The sequence below is a fragment of the Nelumbo lutea genome, chromosome 1 (genome assembly GCF_056320005.1).
Source record: "Nelumbo lutea isolate HS-2025 chromosome 1, American lotus-T2T, whole genome shotgun sequence".
NCBI classification, from domain to species: Eukaryota; Viridiplantae; Streptophyta; class Magnoliopsida; order Proteales; family Nelumbonaceae; genus Nelumbo; species Nelumbo lutea.
The window spans coordinates 198,298,553-198,319,921 of NC_142684.1; the positions used below are offsets into that span (position 1 = coordinate 198,298,553).

General features: G+C 40.2%; 1 protein-coding gene across 7 annotated transcripts in view; it reads right to left on the reverse strand.

Annotated features, from left to right (window-relative positions):
• Positions 1 to 21,369, reverse strand: part of LOC148880251 (SNARE-interacting protein KEULE-like) — a 113,950-nt gene that overhangs the window by 64,359 nt on the left and 28,222 nt on the right. For 6 of the 7 annotated variants that reach the window (XR_016104506.1, XM_088962118.1, XM_088962121.1 and 3 more), the window contains 5 exons: positions 8,887 to 9,015; positions 7,158 to 7,349; positions 6,989 to 7,072; positions 6,781 to 6,879; positions 6,623 to 6,699 (listed from right to left, as the gene is read on the reverse strand). Coding sequence is in view for 6 of the 7 variants with exons in the window: in XM_088962118.1 (XP_088818244.1) it covers positions 6,623 to 6,699; positions 6,781 to 6,879; positions 6,989 to 7,072; positions 7,158 to 7,349; positions 8,887 to 9,015 (581 nt within the window). In the remaining variant the exon portion in view is untranslated. The remainder of the gene's footprint in view (positions 1 to 6,622; positions 6,700 to 6,780; positions 6,880 to 6,988; positions 7,073 to 7,157; positions 7,350 to 8,886; positions 9,016 to 21,369) is intronic. The other variant, XM_088962119.1, reaches the window with a different exon arrangement.

Genomic DNA, 21,369 nt, shown 5'->3' on the forward strand with positions numbered 1-21,369 from the left:
AACCTGGAATCATGAATAGTGAAGATTCAGCCACATCCGGAATCTCCACAATGCTGAATGGAATGAGTGGCGGCAGTGATCTATCCTCTCCTATGGCTGTTGTTCCTCTTGATGGGTTAAATTACCTAGAGTGGTCAAGAGGGATCAAGTTATACATAACTGCAAGGGGAAAAATAGGCTATATAAATGGAAGAATCAAAGAACCACCTTCTGGAAATGCTGAACATGATAGATGGGATTAGGAGAATAGTATGGTTATGTCGTGGCTCTTGATCTCCATGCAACCACAAATAAGGAAGAACTTCATGTGGGCTGAAATTGCAAATGAGATCTGGGAACAGGCAAAATCCACATATTCTGAACTACGACACTATGCCAAGATCTATCAACTGCAAGCAGCATCATCTACTTTTCAACAGGGGGAGAGAAGTTTATCAGTTTATTACTCTGACTTGACCTCTGTTTGGAAGGAGTTGGACCATTACCAGAATATTGATTGGAAGTGTGATGAAGATGCCAAATTGTATAAGAAACTCGTCTCACAGCAAAGAGTGTTTGCCTTTTTGCATGGTCTCAATCCTATCTATGAATCCATCAGAGTACAAATTCTCAGTTCTAAGGATCTTCCATCAATTCAGGAGGTCTATGCTCTTGTCCAGTCTAAAGAGAGTAGGAGAAACTTGATGAACAACACCAGAGGGGATGCAATTGTTTTGGTGGCAAAAGGGGGTGCCTCTACTAGTGGTGGATCTTCTTCCAGGAGAGGGGATCTCCAGAAGAAAACAGAAGATAAGGAGAAATTGAGGTGCACTAACTGTCAGAAGCCCCGGCACACCAAAGATACTTGTTGGGATCTTCATGGGAAACCAAAATGGGCTCAAGATCTGCCTAAGAAGCAAGGCTCATATGTAATTAAAAGGCTCGGGCAACAAGGTACTAAGAAACACCACATGGCCAACATGGTTACTCGGGAGAATCAGCCCTCCACTTCTACTGTGACTCAAACACCACATGGCCAACATAGCTACTCTGGATCTGACCAAGGGAGGATATTGTAAACTCCTTCCGTGACCATCTAGAGCATTATGGTAGAACAATTCGCTAGATGGATGCTCCTCCCACAACCTCATTTGCATCCACGTCAGGTAATCCTAGCACAACTTTCCATGTTGCTTCTCACAACCTTGACTCTCCATGGATCATTGATTTTGGAGCGTCAAAACACATGACTAGTATGTCCTCTTACATTCAAACTTATCACCCTCTTTTCGGAAGAGATAAAGTGAGACTAGCTGATGGATCATACATTTCCATAGCTGGTCAGGGAACTCTCTCTTCCTCTCGGCCTTACATTTTCTTATGTTCTTCATGTTCCAAAATTTCCTTGAATTTGTTCTTAGTCAGTAGTGTTACAAATTCTTTAAACTGTTCTGTGACATTTTTCCCTTCCTATTGTGTGATTCAGGATCTGGCCTCGGGGAGGACGATTGGTAGAGGACGTATGGTTGATGGACTCTATATGCTGGAGAATACGGTTGGCATTCATGTTACAGAGTCTATGAGTCAGTTCAGAAAGAGTAAAATGTATTTGTCGCATTGTCGCCTGGGTCATTTGTCTTTTGAGTCCTTGAAAGTTGTTTTTTCAGAACTGTGTAAGTCAGTGTCTGTTTCTGATTTCTCTTGTCAAACGTGTCCGTTAAGCAAGCATCGTAGAACTCATTTCCTTCAAAAAAATAGTAAATCTGAGTTTCCTTTTCACATTGTGCATTCTGATGTGTGGGGCCCTGTTACTTTACCTTCTGAGAGTGGCTACAAGTATTTCATTACTTTCATTGACGATTTTTCCAAATACACTTGGGTATACCCAATGTGAACCCGTGAAGAAGTACCAAAAATTATCCAAGATTTTCAGTGGATGATCTTCGCCCAATTTCAGACCGAGATACAAATATTTCAGTCAGACAATGCAAAAGAGTTTTTTCATAGTGACCTCACGGAGTTCTTTGCTTCACATGGCTTACTTCATCGGAGCTCTTGTGCCCGCACGCCACAACAAAATGGTGTGGCTGAACGGAAGAACCGACACCTCCTTGAAATGGCACGGGGTTTACTACTTCATATGAATGTTCCCAAACGATTTTGGCTTGAGGTTGTTCTTTGTTCTACATACCTCATTAACCGAATGCCCTCTCGTTGGTTAGAGTACAAAGCCCCACATCAGCTTCTCTTCCCTAAGGCCCCTCTTCTTTCTATCCCTCCTCGTGTTTTTGGTTGTCGGTGCTTTGTCCAAAACCTATCTCCCAGTCGGGGGAAATTGGACTCCCGTGCTATCCCGTGCATATTTCTTGGCTACTCATTCTCTCAGAAAGGGTATCGTTGCTTTGATCCTGTTTCTCGAAGATTCTATGTCTCCATGGATGTTACCTTCTTTGAAGATGAGCCCTTCTTTCCTGTTTCTCCTCAGGGGGAGTGTAGGCATGAGGAGAAACTGGTTCAACTTCCTCCTCTTCCTAATCCTTCTCCCCCTTCTCTTCCTAATCCTCCACCTTTTCGTGTTTTTTTCTCGTCGTCGTAAAGGCCAACCAAGTTCAAGAGTTGTGGAGAATCCAGAAGTTGTACCTCAAGTGCAATCAAACTCCTCGGGGGAAGATCATACTCACTCAGGTAACATGACTCCCAATGATGGTCCTGACCTCCCTGTTGCTAATGATCTTGACCTTCCTATTGCCCACAGGAAAGGTGTTAGGTTGTGCACCACTGAACACCCCATTTCCAACTTTGTTTCCTATGAGAACATCTCACCTTCATTTCGTGCCTTCCTTACCTCCATTAACAGTATCCCTACTCCCAAGAATGTGGCAGAAGCTCTCTCAGTACCAGAATGGACAAATGCCCTGAAGGAAGAAATTGATGCTCTTCATAAGAGTGGCACGTGGGAACTTGTTGATCTCCCTAAGGGAAAGGATCCAGTTGGATGTAAATGGGTGTTCACTGTTAAGCATGGGGCTAATGGAACCGTGGAGAGGTATAAAACTCGTTTAGTGGCAAAGGGGTTTACTCGAGTATATGGAGTTGATTATGCAGAAACCTTTGCCCCTGTTGCCAAAATGAACTCTATTAGAGTACTTTTCTCTCCTGCTGCTAATCTGAATCGGGATCTACAGCAGCTCAACATCAAGAATGCCTTCTTGAATGGTGACCTTGAAGAGGAAGTTTATATGGTTCAACCCCCCGGTTTTCTGGCTCAAGGAAATGAACAGAAATTGTGCAAGGTAAATAAGTCTTTATATGGGCTGAAGCAATCACCAAGAGCTTGGTTCAACAGATTTCATACTACAGTTCAGCAGAGGGGATACAAGCAATGTCAGTCAGATCACACACTGTTTGTGAAAAGGGGAGAAGGTAAAATGGCTGCCCTAATAGTATATGTGGATGAAATAATTGTTACTGGTGACTAGAAGGATGAAATTCAAAGTTTGAAGGGTTTCCTTGCCACTCAGTTTGAAGTGAAAGATCTAGGACCTGCCAAATACTTCTTTGGAATTGAGGTTGCCCGATCAAGAAAGGGTATATTTATCTCCCAAAGGAAATATGTCCTAGACTTGCTTAAGGACACAGGAAAGATTGGGGTTAAGCCAGCTGACTCTCCCATTGACCCCAACCATAAGTTAAGTGACATCCAAGGTGAACCTCTTAAAGATGTGAAGCAATTTCAGAGGCTTGTAGGGAGATTGTTGTACCTCTCTATGACCCGTCCAGACATAGCATATACTGTTGGTGTCCTCAGCCAGTTCATGTATGCACCTAGGACCACTCATCTTGAAATAGCAGAGAGGATACTGCGGTATCTTAAGAAGTTCCCTGGTGCTGGCTTATTATTCCAGAAGCATGGACATTTGAGAGTTGAAATTTATACAGATGCGGATTGGGCTGGATCTCAAAGTGACAGAAGGTCTACTAGTGGTTACTGCACCTTTGTAGGAGGGAACCTTGTTACTTGGAGGAGTAAGAAGCAAACGGTAGTGGCTAGATCCAGTGCTGAAGCAGAGTACCATGCAATGGCACACGGAGTAGCCGAAAGTACATGGATAAAGAATCTGTTGGGTGAGTTGGGTTTTCCAATGGACAAACCCATGACTCTACTCTGTGATAACAAGGCATCTATATGTATTGCTGCTAACCCGGTACTACATGATAGAACAAAGCACATTGAAGTTGACAAGCACTTTATCAGAGAGAAAGTCATAACAGGCGAAGTATGCACTCCATATATCAGCTTTGAAGACCAACTAGCAGACATCTTTACAAAAGGGCTAAACCATTCCAGACATTATGATCTTTGTGACAAGTTGGGCATGATTGATATCTATGCTCCAACTTGAGGGGGAGTGTTGACAGATGTTATTGTATGTACTTTACACAGATTTAGTGCCCATAGGGGTATTTTTGTAATTTCTACACCACTTGTGTTGTACGGCCAGTATAGTATAAATACAAATGCTTCACTCGCATGAAGCAAGTTCTCTTGAGGCATTAAGTCCGCCAGCCTCTTCTCTCTTCTTCCTTCTTCTTCTTCCTTCTTCTTCTTCCTTCTTCTCTTCCTCTTCTTTCTCTTGCTCAACAATAGCTATTGCCAAGATTGGGAATGTGAAGTTCAATGTCTTGAGGCTTTTTTCCTTTGAAAAGGGATAACACTTCAAATATTCAAGTAATTGATACTTTGACACTTTCCATGCTGAGATGCACCACCTCTTTTAGGAATCTTTTCATCAGTAACTTAAAGTAACATGTGATAGAAGAAATACATTAAATCTTTTTTCTTCTTTGAATGATAATAAGAGATTTTATTACAAAGCAACAATATGGAACCCTAACAAAAGAAGGACCCTGGAAAAGGGGGAAAGAACAAAGAAAAAAGAAACAAAAAATAACAGAATCAGCTTGATTTGGTGTCTTCAACCCTACTCCAACCCAAATCATTAGCTACTAAGTTAGTTGAACTGGGGACCCATCTGAACAAGTTGTTTCCTCTAGATGCCAAAGCTCACTCCTCTATGACTACCTGCACAACTACAGCCACAAAGTCTTCCTACTTAATAGAATGGAATGGCAAATAAGACCTATAATTTATTGAGCATGATCTACGCTGGCAGTTTTCATATTTTCAATGGGTTCATCTATGATATCGGAAAGATATGATATCCGAAAAACTTATGACCAATCAGGTGTTATTTATCAAAATTCATGGGTGGGTTTTAATTTGTCAAAACTCTTCCGATACCATGTCTTTCCCACATCATAGATTTTCCCATTTTCAATTTCTTGTTATTTTGTATTAGGAAAAATACTAAAATAAAGCTAATACTAATGGATTTTTCATTCAAAAATGCATTAAATAATTAATTCATGACAATATCACTTTTAATTATAAATCTCAAAATTGTATGTATAATCAATTCCATTCAGCTAGAAGGCAAGACATATTTACAATTATGAGTTTTTCAGATAAGAAGAACCAAAACAAATAATCTAATCAACATGTCAATAACATAGTGAATCCAAGCATACAAGAATTAAAACATATTGAATTCATGCAAATAAGCGAAGTAACAGAACATTAAATCCAAGCAAGGAAGTATAGAATCAAGAAAAGAAATAAATAAGTAATAAACAACACACTAAAACATACTATATGATTTTATGTATCATAGAGCACAACTAAAGCACTCACCAGAAAAATATGCCACAGGCATTATGTATCCTAGGCATTGCTTAGGTGCCCACCTAGATGTTGTCTTCATAACTATGCCACAGGCATTAAGTTCATTGTTGACATTTTACCAATAATGAAAATATTTTTATCACTAAAAAAAATGACATTTTAACAAGTAAAATAAAAATTGTATAAGTGTGAGTAGATAATATACATCCCCATGTAATCCATGTAAAGTTCTTCAAACACTACAAGCCCAGTAAACATGATATGTACCTATATAAACACTTACGAAGGACCACTCTGTTTTCAAAAATCGTTATGATTCTTTTGGAATTCCAAAAGTTGCAAAAAAAAACCACATAATATGTCCCCAAACACAGAAATAACACAACAATATATAGAGGCTTTAAGAATATTTATAAACCATGCCTGCCAGAGTTTTAGTTAATTCTATATAGCACAATGCCATATAGATAAAATACATATCATAAACAAAATAAATGAATAAATAGCCAATCAAATTTCAAAACATCACCTAATAGTTGCCTGACAAATGCAAGAGCCATATGGTCAACAGTCAACCAAATACTTGGAAACATCCCTGAATCTTTTCATTTGTTAATTACAGCAACATATTTCTTTATCATAACCATTCTTGTCAATTGTTGAATGTACTACAAGTTACCAGCATAAGTCTCAAAGTCCTAAACATATTTTAAAATAAATAAAAGTGAATCAATTGAAAATATTCTTCAAGACAAAAATGGGAGCTTATGATACTTCCCAAAAGAAACAATGTATCATATTAAAAATCAAAGTACAATCATAATGTAATAAGATTAAGCAGTAACATGCACTAAAGATTCATTTAAGGAGAAAAACAATAGGGGAGAAGAAAAAAAGAACCTGGAGCCATGTTGAATTTGTGCAGCTTTGTTCTTTGATATGAAGTTTGTCATCTTGTCATGTAAACGCTCACTAGCCTGGCACACCAGTTAATTGTAAAAGAACATTCACACCATCATGTATCAAAATAAACAAAAGAATTCTAACCCTAAACGTACATCTGCTATGTGTGCATGACGAAGCTCAAGCCAGATAGGATCATGATCCTCCAAAAGAACTTCCTTTTTCTCGGGGGCTCCACCTGTTTTGCTTGGAACCTAGATAATATATATTTTACCTGTTAATTTCCTTATAAAGTCCACGGAAAAGAAATATCAGGAAGTGAAGAGAAAAAATACAAAATTAACTCAGGACAGGAAGGTGCACCTCATGCACATATTTATTTCCCTCCATTTCAAGTAAATCATGGCACATAGCATCATATGTCCATTCATGTATGACAGGAGCAATCTAAAAACAAAACATCAACATAATCAACCTGAAAATTTTGACTTAAAATCTATAAGCAAGTCTTTTACAACTGAAACACCCATACCTGATCCACAGATCTGTCCAGGATAATCAATTCACATGTTTCTGCCTGGGGGAAGTTTGGAATAGTAGTTTTGTACTTACTAAGATAATTCCACACTAAAGCAGCTAATTTTGTAGGAACTAATTCACGAAATGATGTCACCGTGGATGCATCAAGGGACTTGGAAGCACGGTATCGAACAAATGGAAACTCCTGAAGAAATATAAAACACCATTGGTTATTCAAATACAAAATTGTCGTTTAATTAATTTCAAAACAAAATACCAGTACTAATAGAGGTTGTACAATGGGAAAATTACAAAAAGATTCCCCATTCCTTACAAATATACTATCCCTTGACTGTTTACAAAAGGGCTTCCTGTGTAAAGAATGCATTATAGTTCTTTAATTGAAAGAACTTATGTATACTCAACCAAGAATATAACTTTCCTACTAGTTTCCAAACAACTGTATCGACTGAACACTGCCAATTGTGAAAAACTCTCTCATTCATTTCCTGCCAAATAACTGAAAAAATAGGTGCCACAATTAGACCCCAGAAATTTTCCCTTTTTTGAGTCAATCCTTCCAAGTGGCACCCCTTTAGAAACTCCTTCACAGTTGCTGGGAAGCAGCTTCTTACACCAAACATAGCCATAATTCAAGAGCCCAAACCAAAACAGAGAAGCTGTAGTGTAGAAGCAAATGATTTGCCAACTCCAATCGACATTTTAATTTATTTTCCTTGAGGCTTGACTAGGCATTGAATGAGGGATCAAAAGTTACACTTGTTGAATAACATCACTAGAATCAAAAGATGTTAATCCTAATAAACTATTGCAAAAGTAAAGAACTCTTAAGAGCATATTCAATGCCCATGATGCACATTCACTTCTTATAATGTTTTAGCATTTATATATAAGTAAATAACTCTCAAATTAACTTAAGATTCAAAATCAACAATTACAGATTTGGGTTTCTTCAAATCTGTGGTACCTGTACATAAAAGGGAAGGATCAGTGTCATTCCTTTTTAATAAGTGGTGAGACAATACCGTACGAATATTTTGAACAGGTGGGACAAACCACAAGGTATAACAATGTCTTTACGTGATTAATGAGGATAAACCATGTAAATCCATAGACATGTACATACATATAGACACCAAAGAAGGAAGAAAAAGTTATTCTCACTAGATGTTGTGTATAATTATCATATTTCAGCCCATCAAAATCCTTCAGAATCATTACCCAATTTATCAAGGTCCTTTCTATTTTTCCTATCAGCCTCTCTATGGGAGAGCATCTAACATTGAAAATACAACAGTTTCTTTCCTTCCAAATGCACCAAAAAGGCACAAAAGGAAAGAGGATGGTTCCTCAACAGCATAACTATAAAATGTCATTAACACAAAAATAAGTAATACTTTATTAAATAAAATTAAACAAAATAACTTTAAAGCAATAGACCTTTATATTTGGTGTATAGATGAGGTGGAACAATGGTTTCATCTTAAAGGGCTTTGGAATGCTTACTTTGGTGAGACTATTTGGACTTCCTACTTTAAAGCAGAATTTCTTAAAGGTCAGCACCTGGGTATGGCTGAGACCCCATACTTTCCACCTAACGTTCAACTTATTTTTTTTTTATGATTACATAAAGCAATAGAAAAATGACATATAAAATGAAAAAAAAAATCAATAAATGCCAATCATTGAGAATCAACAAAGAGAAGTTATTTACTACACACCCTCAATGACGCAAACATTGTAGCAATGCGCATGGCCATTGTATTCAAACATGCATCATATATCTGAGAATTCTCCACATCTTCCCCAAAAAGTTGCTCCAGTGCCTTCTCATTATCAGTTATAAAGCCCTACATGGATAAACCATAGTAGGGTAAAATGCAGAATGTTATCAAATGCAACCTAATAAAGTACATAGAAGCCAACAATTAAAGAGAACATACCATCACCAGAGATGCCAAGTATTTCAAAATGATCAAAACTAAGGTAGTCATGAAAGAGTGACTCGGGATTGTAATTCCATCATTAAATTTATTAATTCTTCTGCTAACAAAATCACTGGAAATTTTCAAGTGTTTATGTTGGACAGTTTTTGTATGCCCTTAGCTTCAATCAGTTTTGATGTACTTTTGATATTTAATGTAAATAAATGAAGTACATGTTGAGTGGTATACTTCTGTGTAAGACCCTAAAACTGGACACTTAATGAGACTTGTGTTGGTTTTAAATGTTCACAGCCGTTGGGTAAGTCTGGGGAGATTTATCCTGCCAAGACTGACACTGGTGTGCTGCCAAGTGTTGGGGTGGCTTGTCTCAACCCCCAGGGTGAGACCCAAGGCACATGCAGTGTAGGATTACTTGAACCCTTGAACCAGACCAGATGTCCAGTATTACCCTAGACCTTGGAGATTGATGGGCAAAACTGAAAAGTTACACCTGACCCATAGACCCGATTATGGTACTACACTAGGTGTCGGATTGGGTTGTCTTTGATATGCCAATCAATGAGATCCTTAGTGTAGGTCAAAACCTGGGTATGTTGGGATAGTCTGAGAATTCATCCGAGTGGGTGATCATAGTGACGGGATCAGCCCCTTTGTCAAACAAAGGTAATGATCGGGGATGCACTCTCTCTGATGGAAACCAAACTGCCGGTAGTTGATTTCAATCGTTGGAATTTTATTTTGCAAAATTTATATATATGATATATATTTAAGTATGGTTTCAAAATGTTTGCAAATGGTTTTAATTCCCGGGATCCATGTAAGTAGAGAGTGCAGCACTGTTCCTTGCAGCCGAGGGAGAGGTCCTCTCTTGTCGGGCAGTGCTTGATCATTATGGGCTGAGAGGTTAAGTGTAAGGCCTTTTGGGATGATACCTGATGGGCTAATCTTGCACTTTCCCACAGTCCCTAGGTTTTTATAAGATGGCTTGGCCTAGGGACCACTTAGTGTAAGCGCTGGGCCCATAGAGTCCAGTGATGGGCTCAAGGGGTTCATTGGGCTCTCCAGTGAATTCGGCCAAGCCTTGTAACAGAGGCTGGGCCGAACCCATGTGGCTGGTGTGTAGATAAATGCTTGGGTCCCACGCCATACAAAGAAGCCCAACTGGGCAGCAGTTTGGAAGACATTTGAGCACATAACCTTATTGGGCCTAAAGCCCGTTTCGAGCTGGGCTGATTTGATCAGTCACTATTAAGGGGCAGATTTGAGATTAGGATGAGCCCAAAAGCTTATCTAATCTACAGATAAGATTAAGAAGAGTTCTAATCCAAATACAGACTTGGATAAGGGCAACTCTTGATATGATCAGGAGATCATTTCTTAATCAATAAGCAACTAGAGGAAACCCTATTCGAATAACAAGAGGGTGTTCTAGGGCTGGAGGTTTAGACTCATTCGCCTGATTCTTGGAGGTCATTGGAGGGTGCCCAAGACTTTAATTGCTTGGAGAATAGTTCGGTGACCAGGAAGAATCAGAGAGAAGGAATGTTCGACCTGATTTGGAGCTCGAATCAGAGATTGATAAAACTGTAAGTTGCTTCAGTTATTTTTGGGTTATATTTCTGATTTGGGGGACTGTTAGAGTGTTCGAAACCCCTCTAAATCTGTTCAGCTGTTCAGCTGTGATCAACCTGATTTAACTCAGAGATTTCTGGGTTGGTTTCTCATCTTGTTGAACTGTCAAGTGGCCGAAACCTTTTTGGACTCAGTGGCACAAGTTCCTACTTCAGTTCAGTTGCATGTTGGACCTATACGGACTGCTCCTGAAGTGGTTCTTACTTGGTGACAGTGGGGTGTTCACTACTGCATACATAGTGTTCGTAAAAAAGCCCCTTTAATTACTGTGGATTGTGTTTTGCTCTCTTTAGAGTACCTATTGTTGGGAACCTGGAATCCCTAACTAGGAAGCTACTCTAATCGAGTACATAGTGTTTGGAAGTCTGCTGGTTATCTCTTGAAGGCTGAATCAGGCCTTCTTCTTCTTGAAAGAGCTGCCACCGAGCTTGGTTCTCACGGCTGTCAAGTCTGAACTGGCCTTGTGAGTTGCTGTGTTTTTTTGCCAATTTAACCCAATCTGAGTTCATCAACAATCAGTACACTAGTAGAAGTTGACCGAAACCCTAATTGAAGTTTTTACATGATGGACTCTTCAGATATTGAGAGTAAGAATGTTGCTGAATATGGACATGCTTTGGGAACCCCAGCTGATTTCTTTGTTGACTGTGACCACGGTTAAACTGGATGGAACCAACTATATGGCATGGTCACAATCTGTGAAAATTTATATTTGTAGTAGAGGAAAGTGGGGGTTTATCTCTAGGAGCAAGAAGGCTCCCCTAGAGGATGATCCCTCTTATGAGAAATGGATGCAAGAGAATTACACCGTTATTGGGTGGCTCGTGAATTCAATGCAGCCACAAAACATTATCTATGGATGAACTCAACTATGGAAACCTGGGATAGTGTTGCAGAAACCTACTCCCAATAACTAAATGTAGCCAGAGCCTATAAACTGAGGAGTGATGTGAAGAATGTCTAGTTGTCACAAGCATATGCTTTGGTCAGCAGTGAAGAAAGCAGAAGACAGGTACAGGTTCAAGGGGTTGGCATTAGTGATCACTTTGCAAATATGGGGGTTAAACCCAAAGGAGATGTAGGGGCTCCTAGTGGCTCTGGAAATAAGGAGGTTGTATGTGAATATTGCAAAAAAGTCAAAGCAAACCAAAGACAAGTGCTGGAAATTACATCCCGGTCTTGTTCCTATTCGATTCCAGAAGAAACATGATAGTAGAAAGACAGGGAGTGCAAATGTAGCCACTGGTATAGATACTGAAGTTGAGTCTGCCTATGCATAGTTGACAGCCATGAAAGTTGAGTATGAAAAATTTGGAAAGATGATCAGTCATCTCGAAGGTGTAACTTCATCTTCCAACCCTCCAAGAAGTCTAGCCACCTCTGCATTTGCTCACTCAGGTATAAGAGCCTCTGCTAATCATGCAACCACCTCAGGTAATCTTAAGACCCCTTGGATCATCGAGTCAAGTGTATCATCGACTCAAGTGCTTTTGATCACATGCCAACCTTTCTACTTTGTTTGTTTCATATGATTTGCTCCCTGGTCGTGATAAAATCACCTTAGCCGATGGCTCTCTTGCCTCTATTTCTAGAAAGGGAACCGTCAAGGCTACAGACTCCTTACTCCTACCTTCCACTCTTCATGTACCTAGATTAAATACAAATTTGTTATCTGTAAGTAGCTTAACCAAGTCATTAAATTGTTGTGTAACCTTCTTTCCTTCCCATTGTGTTTTTCAGGATCTGGAGTCACAGAAAGTGATTGGGAGTGGCCATGAAGCGAATGGAATATACGTGCTCGATACTCCTGGACAATGCCTTGATCAGCCTAGGAATGTTGCTTTTGGTTCTACCTCTTCAGAGGCTGCCAGTCGAATTATGTTGAGTCATTGTCGTTTGGGTTATTTGCCTTTTTCTGGTTTAAGCCATCTATTCCCTGAATTGTTCAAGGGAATCAGTGTGTCCAGTCTTAATTGTGAATCATGTTAGTTATCAAAACATTGTAGAAACAATTACCCTTTGAGCAATAAAAGATCTTCTTTTCCTTTTAATATTGTGCACTCTGATGTGTGAGGGCCTTACCACTTATCCTCTATGAGGGGCAACAGATACTTCATCCTGTTTATTGATGATTTTTCTGGATTCACTTGGATATTCCTAATGAAATCTCGTGATGAAGTTCCAAGACTTGTGAGGCAATTTGATGAATATGTTTTAACCCAGTTTGATACTAGGATTAAAATTTTTAGAACTGACAATGCAAAAGAATGTTTTGAGAATAACTTATCCTCGTATCTCTCTGACATGGGGGTTATTCATCAAAGTTCCTGTGTTAGAACCCCTGAACAGAATGGAGTTGCTGAAAGGAAAAATAGACATATTGTTGAAGTTGCAAGGAGCCTTTTGTTTGCCTCACATGTTCCTACAAGATTTTGGGGTGATGTTGTTCTCACTGCTACCTACCTCATAAACCGTATGCCATCCAGGGTTCTAGGATTTAAATCCCCCTTCAGTCTTCTTCATCCAAACAAGGACCTCTTTCCTATTCCTCTTTGTGTGTTTGGCTGCACCTGTTATGTACACATTCCAAGTGCCCAGAGACATAAATTTGAACCAAAAGCCCACAAGTGTATCTTCCTTGGTTATTCCCCCACACAGAAGGATTACTGTTGTTTTGGTCCAAAGACTGGCACTCAATATGTCTAAATGGATGTTACCTTTTGTAGAGGAGATGGGCCGAATGGCCCATACACTGTCACTTCATGTTATGTTATGTTTCTCTCTGTTATGGGCCTTATTCTGGGCCCATACTCTGTAGTGTTCTGTTTTTGTATTTTTCTGCCCACTCAAGGGCCTCTCTGTAATTTATCAAAGATTAACTTAAATAAAAGAGTATTAGAGTGTTAGAGGGAGGTTAAGTTCGAACTCCTCATCCTCTAACTCTCCTTGCCGTAGTTCTCTCTCTCTTTTCTTCTCTAATCTTCTCTAATCTTCTCTTGTTAGTTTTTCTGGTTTTCTAGCACAGTCCCATACTTCTAGGACTATTTTTCAACTTGGTATCAGAGCGGGTCATTACTTGGCGTGTCCCTCATGTGGTTCTAGTTCAGCCAACTGCATGAGGAGGTTCTAGGGCTGAATGTTTACATTTATTCGCCTAGTTCTTGGAGGTCATTGGAGGGTGCCCAAGTTTCTATACACTTGGAGAAGGGTTCGATGACCAGGAGGAATCAAAGAGCAAGTTTTTTCAGCCTGATTTGAAATCAGAAAAGGGGGATTTCGAAGCTAGCTCAGAGAGCAAAGAGTTCAGCCTGGTTTGAAGTTCAAACCAGAGATACTGTAAGTTGTTTTCTCAGTTCTTTGCTGAGTTATTTTTGTTATTTAGGAGGACTATTAAAGCATTCAAAGCACACCTCCATTCGGCCCACTGTTGCTGGACTGATTTCTGGGTTATTCTAGAAGTGTTGTTCGGCTGTTATTGGGCTTCCAAACTACTGAAAAACAGATTTAAATTAAGTGGTACAAGCCTCTACTTTAGTTCAGCTGCTTCTTGGACCTAGACAAAGTGTTCTTGAAGTGATTTCTGCTTGTTAACAGTGAAGTGTTGACTGTTGCATACATAATGTTTGTAAAAGGTCCTCTTAGGTACTGTGGACTGTTTTCTTTGTTCTCCTTAGAAAATTATTGTTGGGAACCAAGAATACATATTGTTTGGAGGCCTGCTGATTGTTCCTTGAAGGTTGAACCAGGGTTTCTTCTCTTTGAAAGTGTTGCCACCGAACTTGGTTCTCACGGCTGTTAGTTCTGAACTGAGTTTGTGTGTTGCTGTGTTTGCTATTATTTCAACTCAATCTGAGTTCTTTGAAGTCATATCACTTTTAAAGGCTTGTCGAAACCCTAATTGAAACTGTTACATAATGGACTACTCAGAAATAAGAGCACTGCTGAATATGGACAATAATTCGGGAACTACAACTGATTCCTTGTTGGCTGTAACTACAGTTAAATTGGATGGAACCAATTATTTGGCCTGGTCACAATCCGTAAAAATTCATATTTGCAGTAGAGGAAAGTGGGGGTTTATCTCTGGGAGCAAAAAAGCTCCCCCAGAGGAGGATCCCTCCTATGAGAAATGGGTGCAGGAGAATTACACAGTGATTGGGTGGCTTGTGAACTCAATGCAGCCACAGATTAACCAACATTACCTGTGAATGAACTCGGCTAAAGAAATCTAGGATAGTGTTGCAGAAACTTACTCCCAAAAGTTAAATGTTGCCAGACCCTACAAACTGAGAAGTGATGTGAAGAATGTAAGGCAGGGGGAGAAGTCACTTGCAGCATACTTCTCAACACTGAAATCTCTATGGCAAGAGATTGATTTGATAGAGGCTGTGACATGAGATACCCCCAAGAATGCTGAAACCTACAGGAAATTGGTCGAAAGGAATAGGGTCTTTGAATTCTTGACAGGGCTGAACTCTGAATACGACATTACAAAGCAAAACATCTTGTCCAAGGAAGATGTTTCATTGTCACAAGCATATACTTTGGTCAGCAGGGAAGAAATTAGGAGACAAGTGCAGGTTCAAGGAGTCGGTATCAATGATCACTTTGCAAATATGGGAATTAAACCCAAAGGGGTTATAGGAGCTCATAGTGGCACAAGAAGGAAGGAGGTGGTGTGTGAATATGGTAAGAAGCCAAAACACACAAAGGACAAGTGCTGGAAATTGCATCCCAATCTTGTACCTATCAGATTCCAGAAAAAGAATGATAGTAGAAAGACAGGAAGTGCACATGCAGCCACAAGCACAGATACAGAGGTTGAGTCTACCAGTGCACAGTTGGCAGCCATGAAAGCTGAATATGAGAAGTTTGGAAAGATGATCAGCCAGCTTGAAGGTGTATCTTCATCATCCATCCCTTCTGGAAGTCCAGCCACCATTGCATTTGCTTACTCAGGTATAAGGGCTTCTGCTAACTATGCATCCACCTCAGGTAATCACAAAACCCCTTGGATCATAGACTCAGGTGCTTCTGATCACATGACCAACCTTTCCACTTTGTTTGTTTCATATGATTTACTTCCTGGTCATGACAAAATCACCTTAGCTGATGGTTCTCTTGCCCCTATTTCTGGCAAGGGAACTGTCAAGGCTATAGACTCCTTACTCTTATCTTCCACTCTTCATGTGCCTAAATTAAATACCAACTTATTATCTGTAAGTAGCTTGACCAAGTCATTGAATTGTTGTGTAACCTTTTTCCCTTTCTCACTATGTGTTTCAGGACCTGAAGTCTCAGAAGGTGATTGGGAGTGGCCATGAAGCGAATAGAATATACTTGCTCGACACCCCTGGCCAATGCTTTGATCATCCCAAGAATGTTGCTTTTGGTTCTACTTTTTCAGAGTCTGTTAGTCAAATTATGTTGAGTCATTGTCGGTTGGGTCATTTACCTTTTTCTGCTTTAAGTCATTTGTTCAAAAACTGTTTAAGGGAGTCAGTGTGTCCAGTCTCAATTGTGAGCCATGTCAGTTGTCAAAGCATTGTAGAAAAAATTACCCTGTGAGCAATAAAAGATCCTCTTTTCCTTTTCATATTGTGCACTCTGATGTGTGGGGGCCTTACCACTTATCCTCTATGGGGGGTTACAGATATTTTATCTTGTTTATTGATGACTTTTCTAGATTTACTTGGATATACTTAATGAAATCCCGGGATGAAGTCCCAAGACTTGTGAGGCAATTTCATGAGCTTGTTTTAACTCAATTTGATACCAGAATTAAGGTTTTCAGATCTGACAATGCAAAAGGGTATTTTGAGAAGAGTTTATCCTTGTATCTCTCTGACATGGGAGTTATTCATCAAAGCTCCTGTGTTAGAACCCCTGAACAAAATGGAGTTGCTGAGAGAAAAAATAGACATATTGTTGAAGTTGCAAAGAGCCTTTTGTCTGCCTCACATGTTCCCACAAGATTTTGGGGTGATGTTGTACTTACTGCTACCTATCTCATAAACCGTATGCCATCCAGGGTTTTAGGGTTTAAATCCCCCTTCTGTCTTCTTCATCCAGACAAGGACCTCTTCCCAATTCTTCTTCATGTGTTTGGCTGTACCTGCTATGTTCACATTCCAAGTGTGTAGAGACATAAGTTTGAACCGAAAGCCCACAAATGCATCTTCCTTGGTTACTCCCCCACCCAAAAGGGTTATTGTTGTTTTGATCCAAAGACTGGCACCCGACATGTCTCTATGGATGTTACCTTTGATGAACTTTCTCCTTTTTATGGTTCCTCTCAGGAAGGACATTGTCCATAGGGGGAGAGTCAGTCACAAGTTTTTGCCCTTCCTCTTCCTGTCCCAGTTGAGTCTCTTGACAAACCTGTATCCTCACCAAATGAATCAAAGGAGGATCAATCACTTCATACCTCTTGTCCTAGTGCCCCTATTTCTTTACCTCCTCGTCCTATCCATAATCCCAAAGTGTATCAAAGGCAGAGATCCAGGAATGAGCAAGTAGTTTCCCTTACAACAGATGAGGCTCATACATTCCCAATCACAGATGAGATAACAGGTACTGATTCAGCTCCTTTGGAATCATCCGTCCCAGACCTTGATGTCCCCATTGCTGTTAGGAAAGGGAAGCGGAAGTGTACTGCACATTGCATTTCCAAACACCTTTCTTATGACCTGCTTTCTCCTTCATACTTTGCCTATCTCTCTTCTGTTGCTTCTAACCCCATTCCTAGGTCTATCTCAGAAGCTCTTGGGATTCCAGAATGGAAAGACGCCATGGAGATCGAAATGGATGCTCTACATGCAAATGGTACTTGGGAGGTGGTGGATTTGCCTGAAGGGAATGATCCAATTGGGTGCAAGTGGGTTTTTACCATTAAATACAGGGCTGATGGAACTATTGAGAGGTACAAGGCCAGACTTGTTGCAAAAGATTACACACAGACATATGGGATTGACTACCTGGAGCCTTTTGCCCCTGTTGCCAAGATGACATCTGTGAGGGTTCTTTTATCTTTGGCAGTTCACTTTGATTGGCCTCTCTATCAGTTAGATGTAAAGAATGCATTTCTAAATGGTGACTTACATGAGGAGGTCTACATGTGTCTTCCTCCAGGGATGTATGGGAAAGATATGCAAGTAAAGGTATGTAAATTGAAGAAATCACTTTATGGTCTCAAACAATCTCCTAGAGCCTGGTTTGAGAGATTTAGAGCTGCACTTGTTAAATTCGGCTATGTTCGGACACAGTCAGATCATACTCTGTTTGTGAAGAAAAGTAGATCTCTAGCAGTGTATCTCATTGTGTATGTTGATGACATTATAGTGACTGGTGATGATGCCTCAAGCATTCTGGCCCTTAAGTCTTTCCTCCGTACAGAATTTGAGATTAAGGATCCGGGGGAGTTGAGATACTTCCTTGGCATAGAAGTTGCCAGATCCAAGGATGGGATTCTTATTTCCCAAAGGAAATATGTTCTTGATTTGTTGTCTGAAACTGGAAAACTGGGTGCAAGACCGGCTACAACTCCAATTGATATGAGTCACAAACTTTCAGCTTCGGATGGAACTTTGTTGGAAGACAAAGGGGTTTTTCAGAGACTTCTTGGGAAGCTTCTGTACCTGTGCATGACTAGGCCAGATATTGTGTATGCTGTCAGTTGCATTAGCCAGTTCATGCATGCTCCTAGAGATACTCATTTGGCAGCAGTAGAACGGATTTTGTGCTATCTGAAAGGCTCTCCAGGGAAAGGAATTCTATTTACCAAGCATGGTCATCTGAAACTTGAAGCCTATACTGATGTTGATTGGGCTGGAAATATTGATGATAGAAGATCTACTGCAGGGTATTGCAGTCTGGTGGCTGGTAATGTTGTCTCTTGGAGGAGTAAGAAACAATCTGTTGTGGCCCGATCCTCCGTAGAAGCAGAGTATAGAGCCATGGCACATGGAGTCTTGGAATTGTTGTGGCTAAGGTCCTTAATGGAAGAACTTGGGATTGATCATGACAAACCCATGATGTTGTACTATGATAATCAGGCTGCCATCAACATTGCTCACAACCCGGTACAACATGATCGAACCAAACATATTGAAGTTGATCGACACTTTATTCGAGAAAGAATCTCCTTTGGAGAAGTGTGTCTTCCATTCATTACTTCTGAAGGACAATTGGCAGACTTTCTCACCAAGGGCATTTCCAAGGCAAGGCTTCATCATGACACTAGCAAGCTGGGCATGATTAACATCTATGCTCAACTTGAAGGGTAGTGTAGAGGAGATGGGCCGAATGGCCCATAGACTGTCACTTCATGTTATGTTATGTTTCTCTCTATTATGGGCCTTATTCTGGGCCCATACTTTTTAGTGTTCTGTTTTTGTATTTTTCTACCCACTCAAGGGCCTCTCTATAATTTATCAAAGATTAACTTAAATAAAAGAGTATTAGAGTGTTAAAGGGAGGTTAAGTTCAAACTCCTCATCCTCTAACTCTCCTTGCCGCAGTCCTCTCTCTCTCTTTTCTTCTCTAATCTTCTCTAATCTTCTCTTGTTAGTTTTTTTGGTTTTCTAGCACAGTCTCATACTTCTAGGACTGTTTTTCAACTCCTTTGATGAATTTTCCCCTTTTTATTGTTCCTCTCAGGAAGGACATTGTCCACAGGGGGAGAGTTTGTCACAAGTGTTTGCTCTTCCTCTCCTTGTCCCAGTTGAGTCTCATGATGAGCCTGTGTCCTCTCCAAATGAATCAAGGGAGGATCAACCACTCCATTCTCCTTGTCCTAGTGTTCCTATCTCTTTACCTCCTCGTCCTACCCACAAACCTAAGGTGTATCAAAGGCAAAGATCCAGGAATGAGCAAGTTGTTTCCCTTCCAACAAGTGAGCCTCATGCATTTCCAATCACAGATGAGACAACAGGTGCTGTTTCAACCCCTTTGGAACCATCTTTCCCGGATCTTGATGTTCCCATTGCTGTTAGGAAAGGAAAACGGAAGTGCACTGCATACTGCATTTCAAAACACCTTTCTTATGGTCTGCTTTCTCCTTCATACTTTTCTTATCTCCCTTCAGTTGCTTTTAATCCTATTCCCAGGACTATGCCAGAAGCTCTTGAGATTCCAGAATGGAGAGATGCCATGAAATCTGAAATGGATGCCCTACAGAAGAATGATACTTGGGAAGTGGTGGATTTGCCTGAAGGGAAGGATCCGGTTGGTTGCAAGTGGGTCATTACCATTAAATACCGGGTTGATGGGACTATTGAGAGGTACAAGGCTAGGCTAGTTGCAAAAGGCTACACACAGACGTATGGGATTGACTATCTGGAGACCTTTGCACCCATTGCTAAGATGACATCTGTGAGGGTTCTCTTATCTATGGCAGCTCAGTTTGACTGGCCCCTTTATCAGTTGGATGTAAAGAATGCATTTCTGAATGGTGACTTACATGAGGAGGTTTAAATCTCTCCCTCCAGGAATGTACGGAAGTGATATACAAGGAAAGGTATGCAAATTGAAGAAGTCCCTTTATGGCCTCAAACAGTCTCCTAGAGCATGCTTTGAGAGATTTAGAGCAGCACTTGTTAACTTTGGCTATGCTCAGACACAGTCTGATCATACTCTTTTTGTGAAGAGAAGTGAATCTCTAGCAGTATATCTCATTGTGTATGTTGATGATATTGTTGTGACTGGTAATGATGCTTCAGGAATTCGTGCTCTTAAGCCTTTCCTTCGTACAGAATTTGAGATTAAGGACCTGGGGGAGTTGAGATACTTCCTTGGCATAGAAGTTGCCAGATCCAAGTATGGGATCCTTATCTCCCAAAGGAAGTATGTCTTTGACTTGCTTTCTGAAACTGGGAAGATGGGTGCTAGACCAGCCGCAACTCCTATTGATATGACTAGCAAACTTTCTGCTTCAGATGGAACATAGTTGGAAGACAAAGGGGTCTTTTAGAGACTTCTTGGGAAACTCTTGTACCTGTGCATGAATCAGCCAGATATTGCATATGCTGTCAGTTGTATTAGCCAGTTCATGTATGCTTCCCGAGATACTCATATGGCAGTCGCAGAACAAATTCTGTGTTATTTGAAAGGTTATCCAAGAAAAGGAATTCTGTTTACCAAGCATGGTCATATGAAACTTGAAGCCTATACTGATGCTGACTGGGCTGGAAATATTGATGACAAAAAATCTACTTCAGGGTATTGCAGTTTGGTGGTTGTTAATGTTGTCTCTTGGAGGAACAAGAAACAATCAGTTGAGTCTCTGAACTGTTGTGGCTAAGGTCATTGATGGAGGAAGTTGGGATTGAGTATGACAAGCCAATGATGTTGTACTGTGATAATCAGGCCGCCATTAACATTTCCCACAACCCAGTACAAGATGATAGAACTAAGCATATTGAGGTTGATAAACATTTTATTGGAGAAAGAGTCTCTTCGGGTGAAGTGTGTCTTCCCTTCATCATTTATGAAGGACAAATGGCAGATTTTCTCACCAAGGGCATTCCCAAGGCAAGGCTTCAACATGACACTGGCAAGCTGGGCATGATTAACATCTATGCTCAACTTGAGGAGGAGTGTAGAGAAGATGGGCCGAAAGGCCCATAG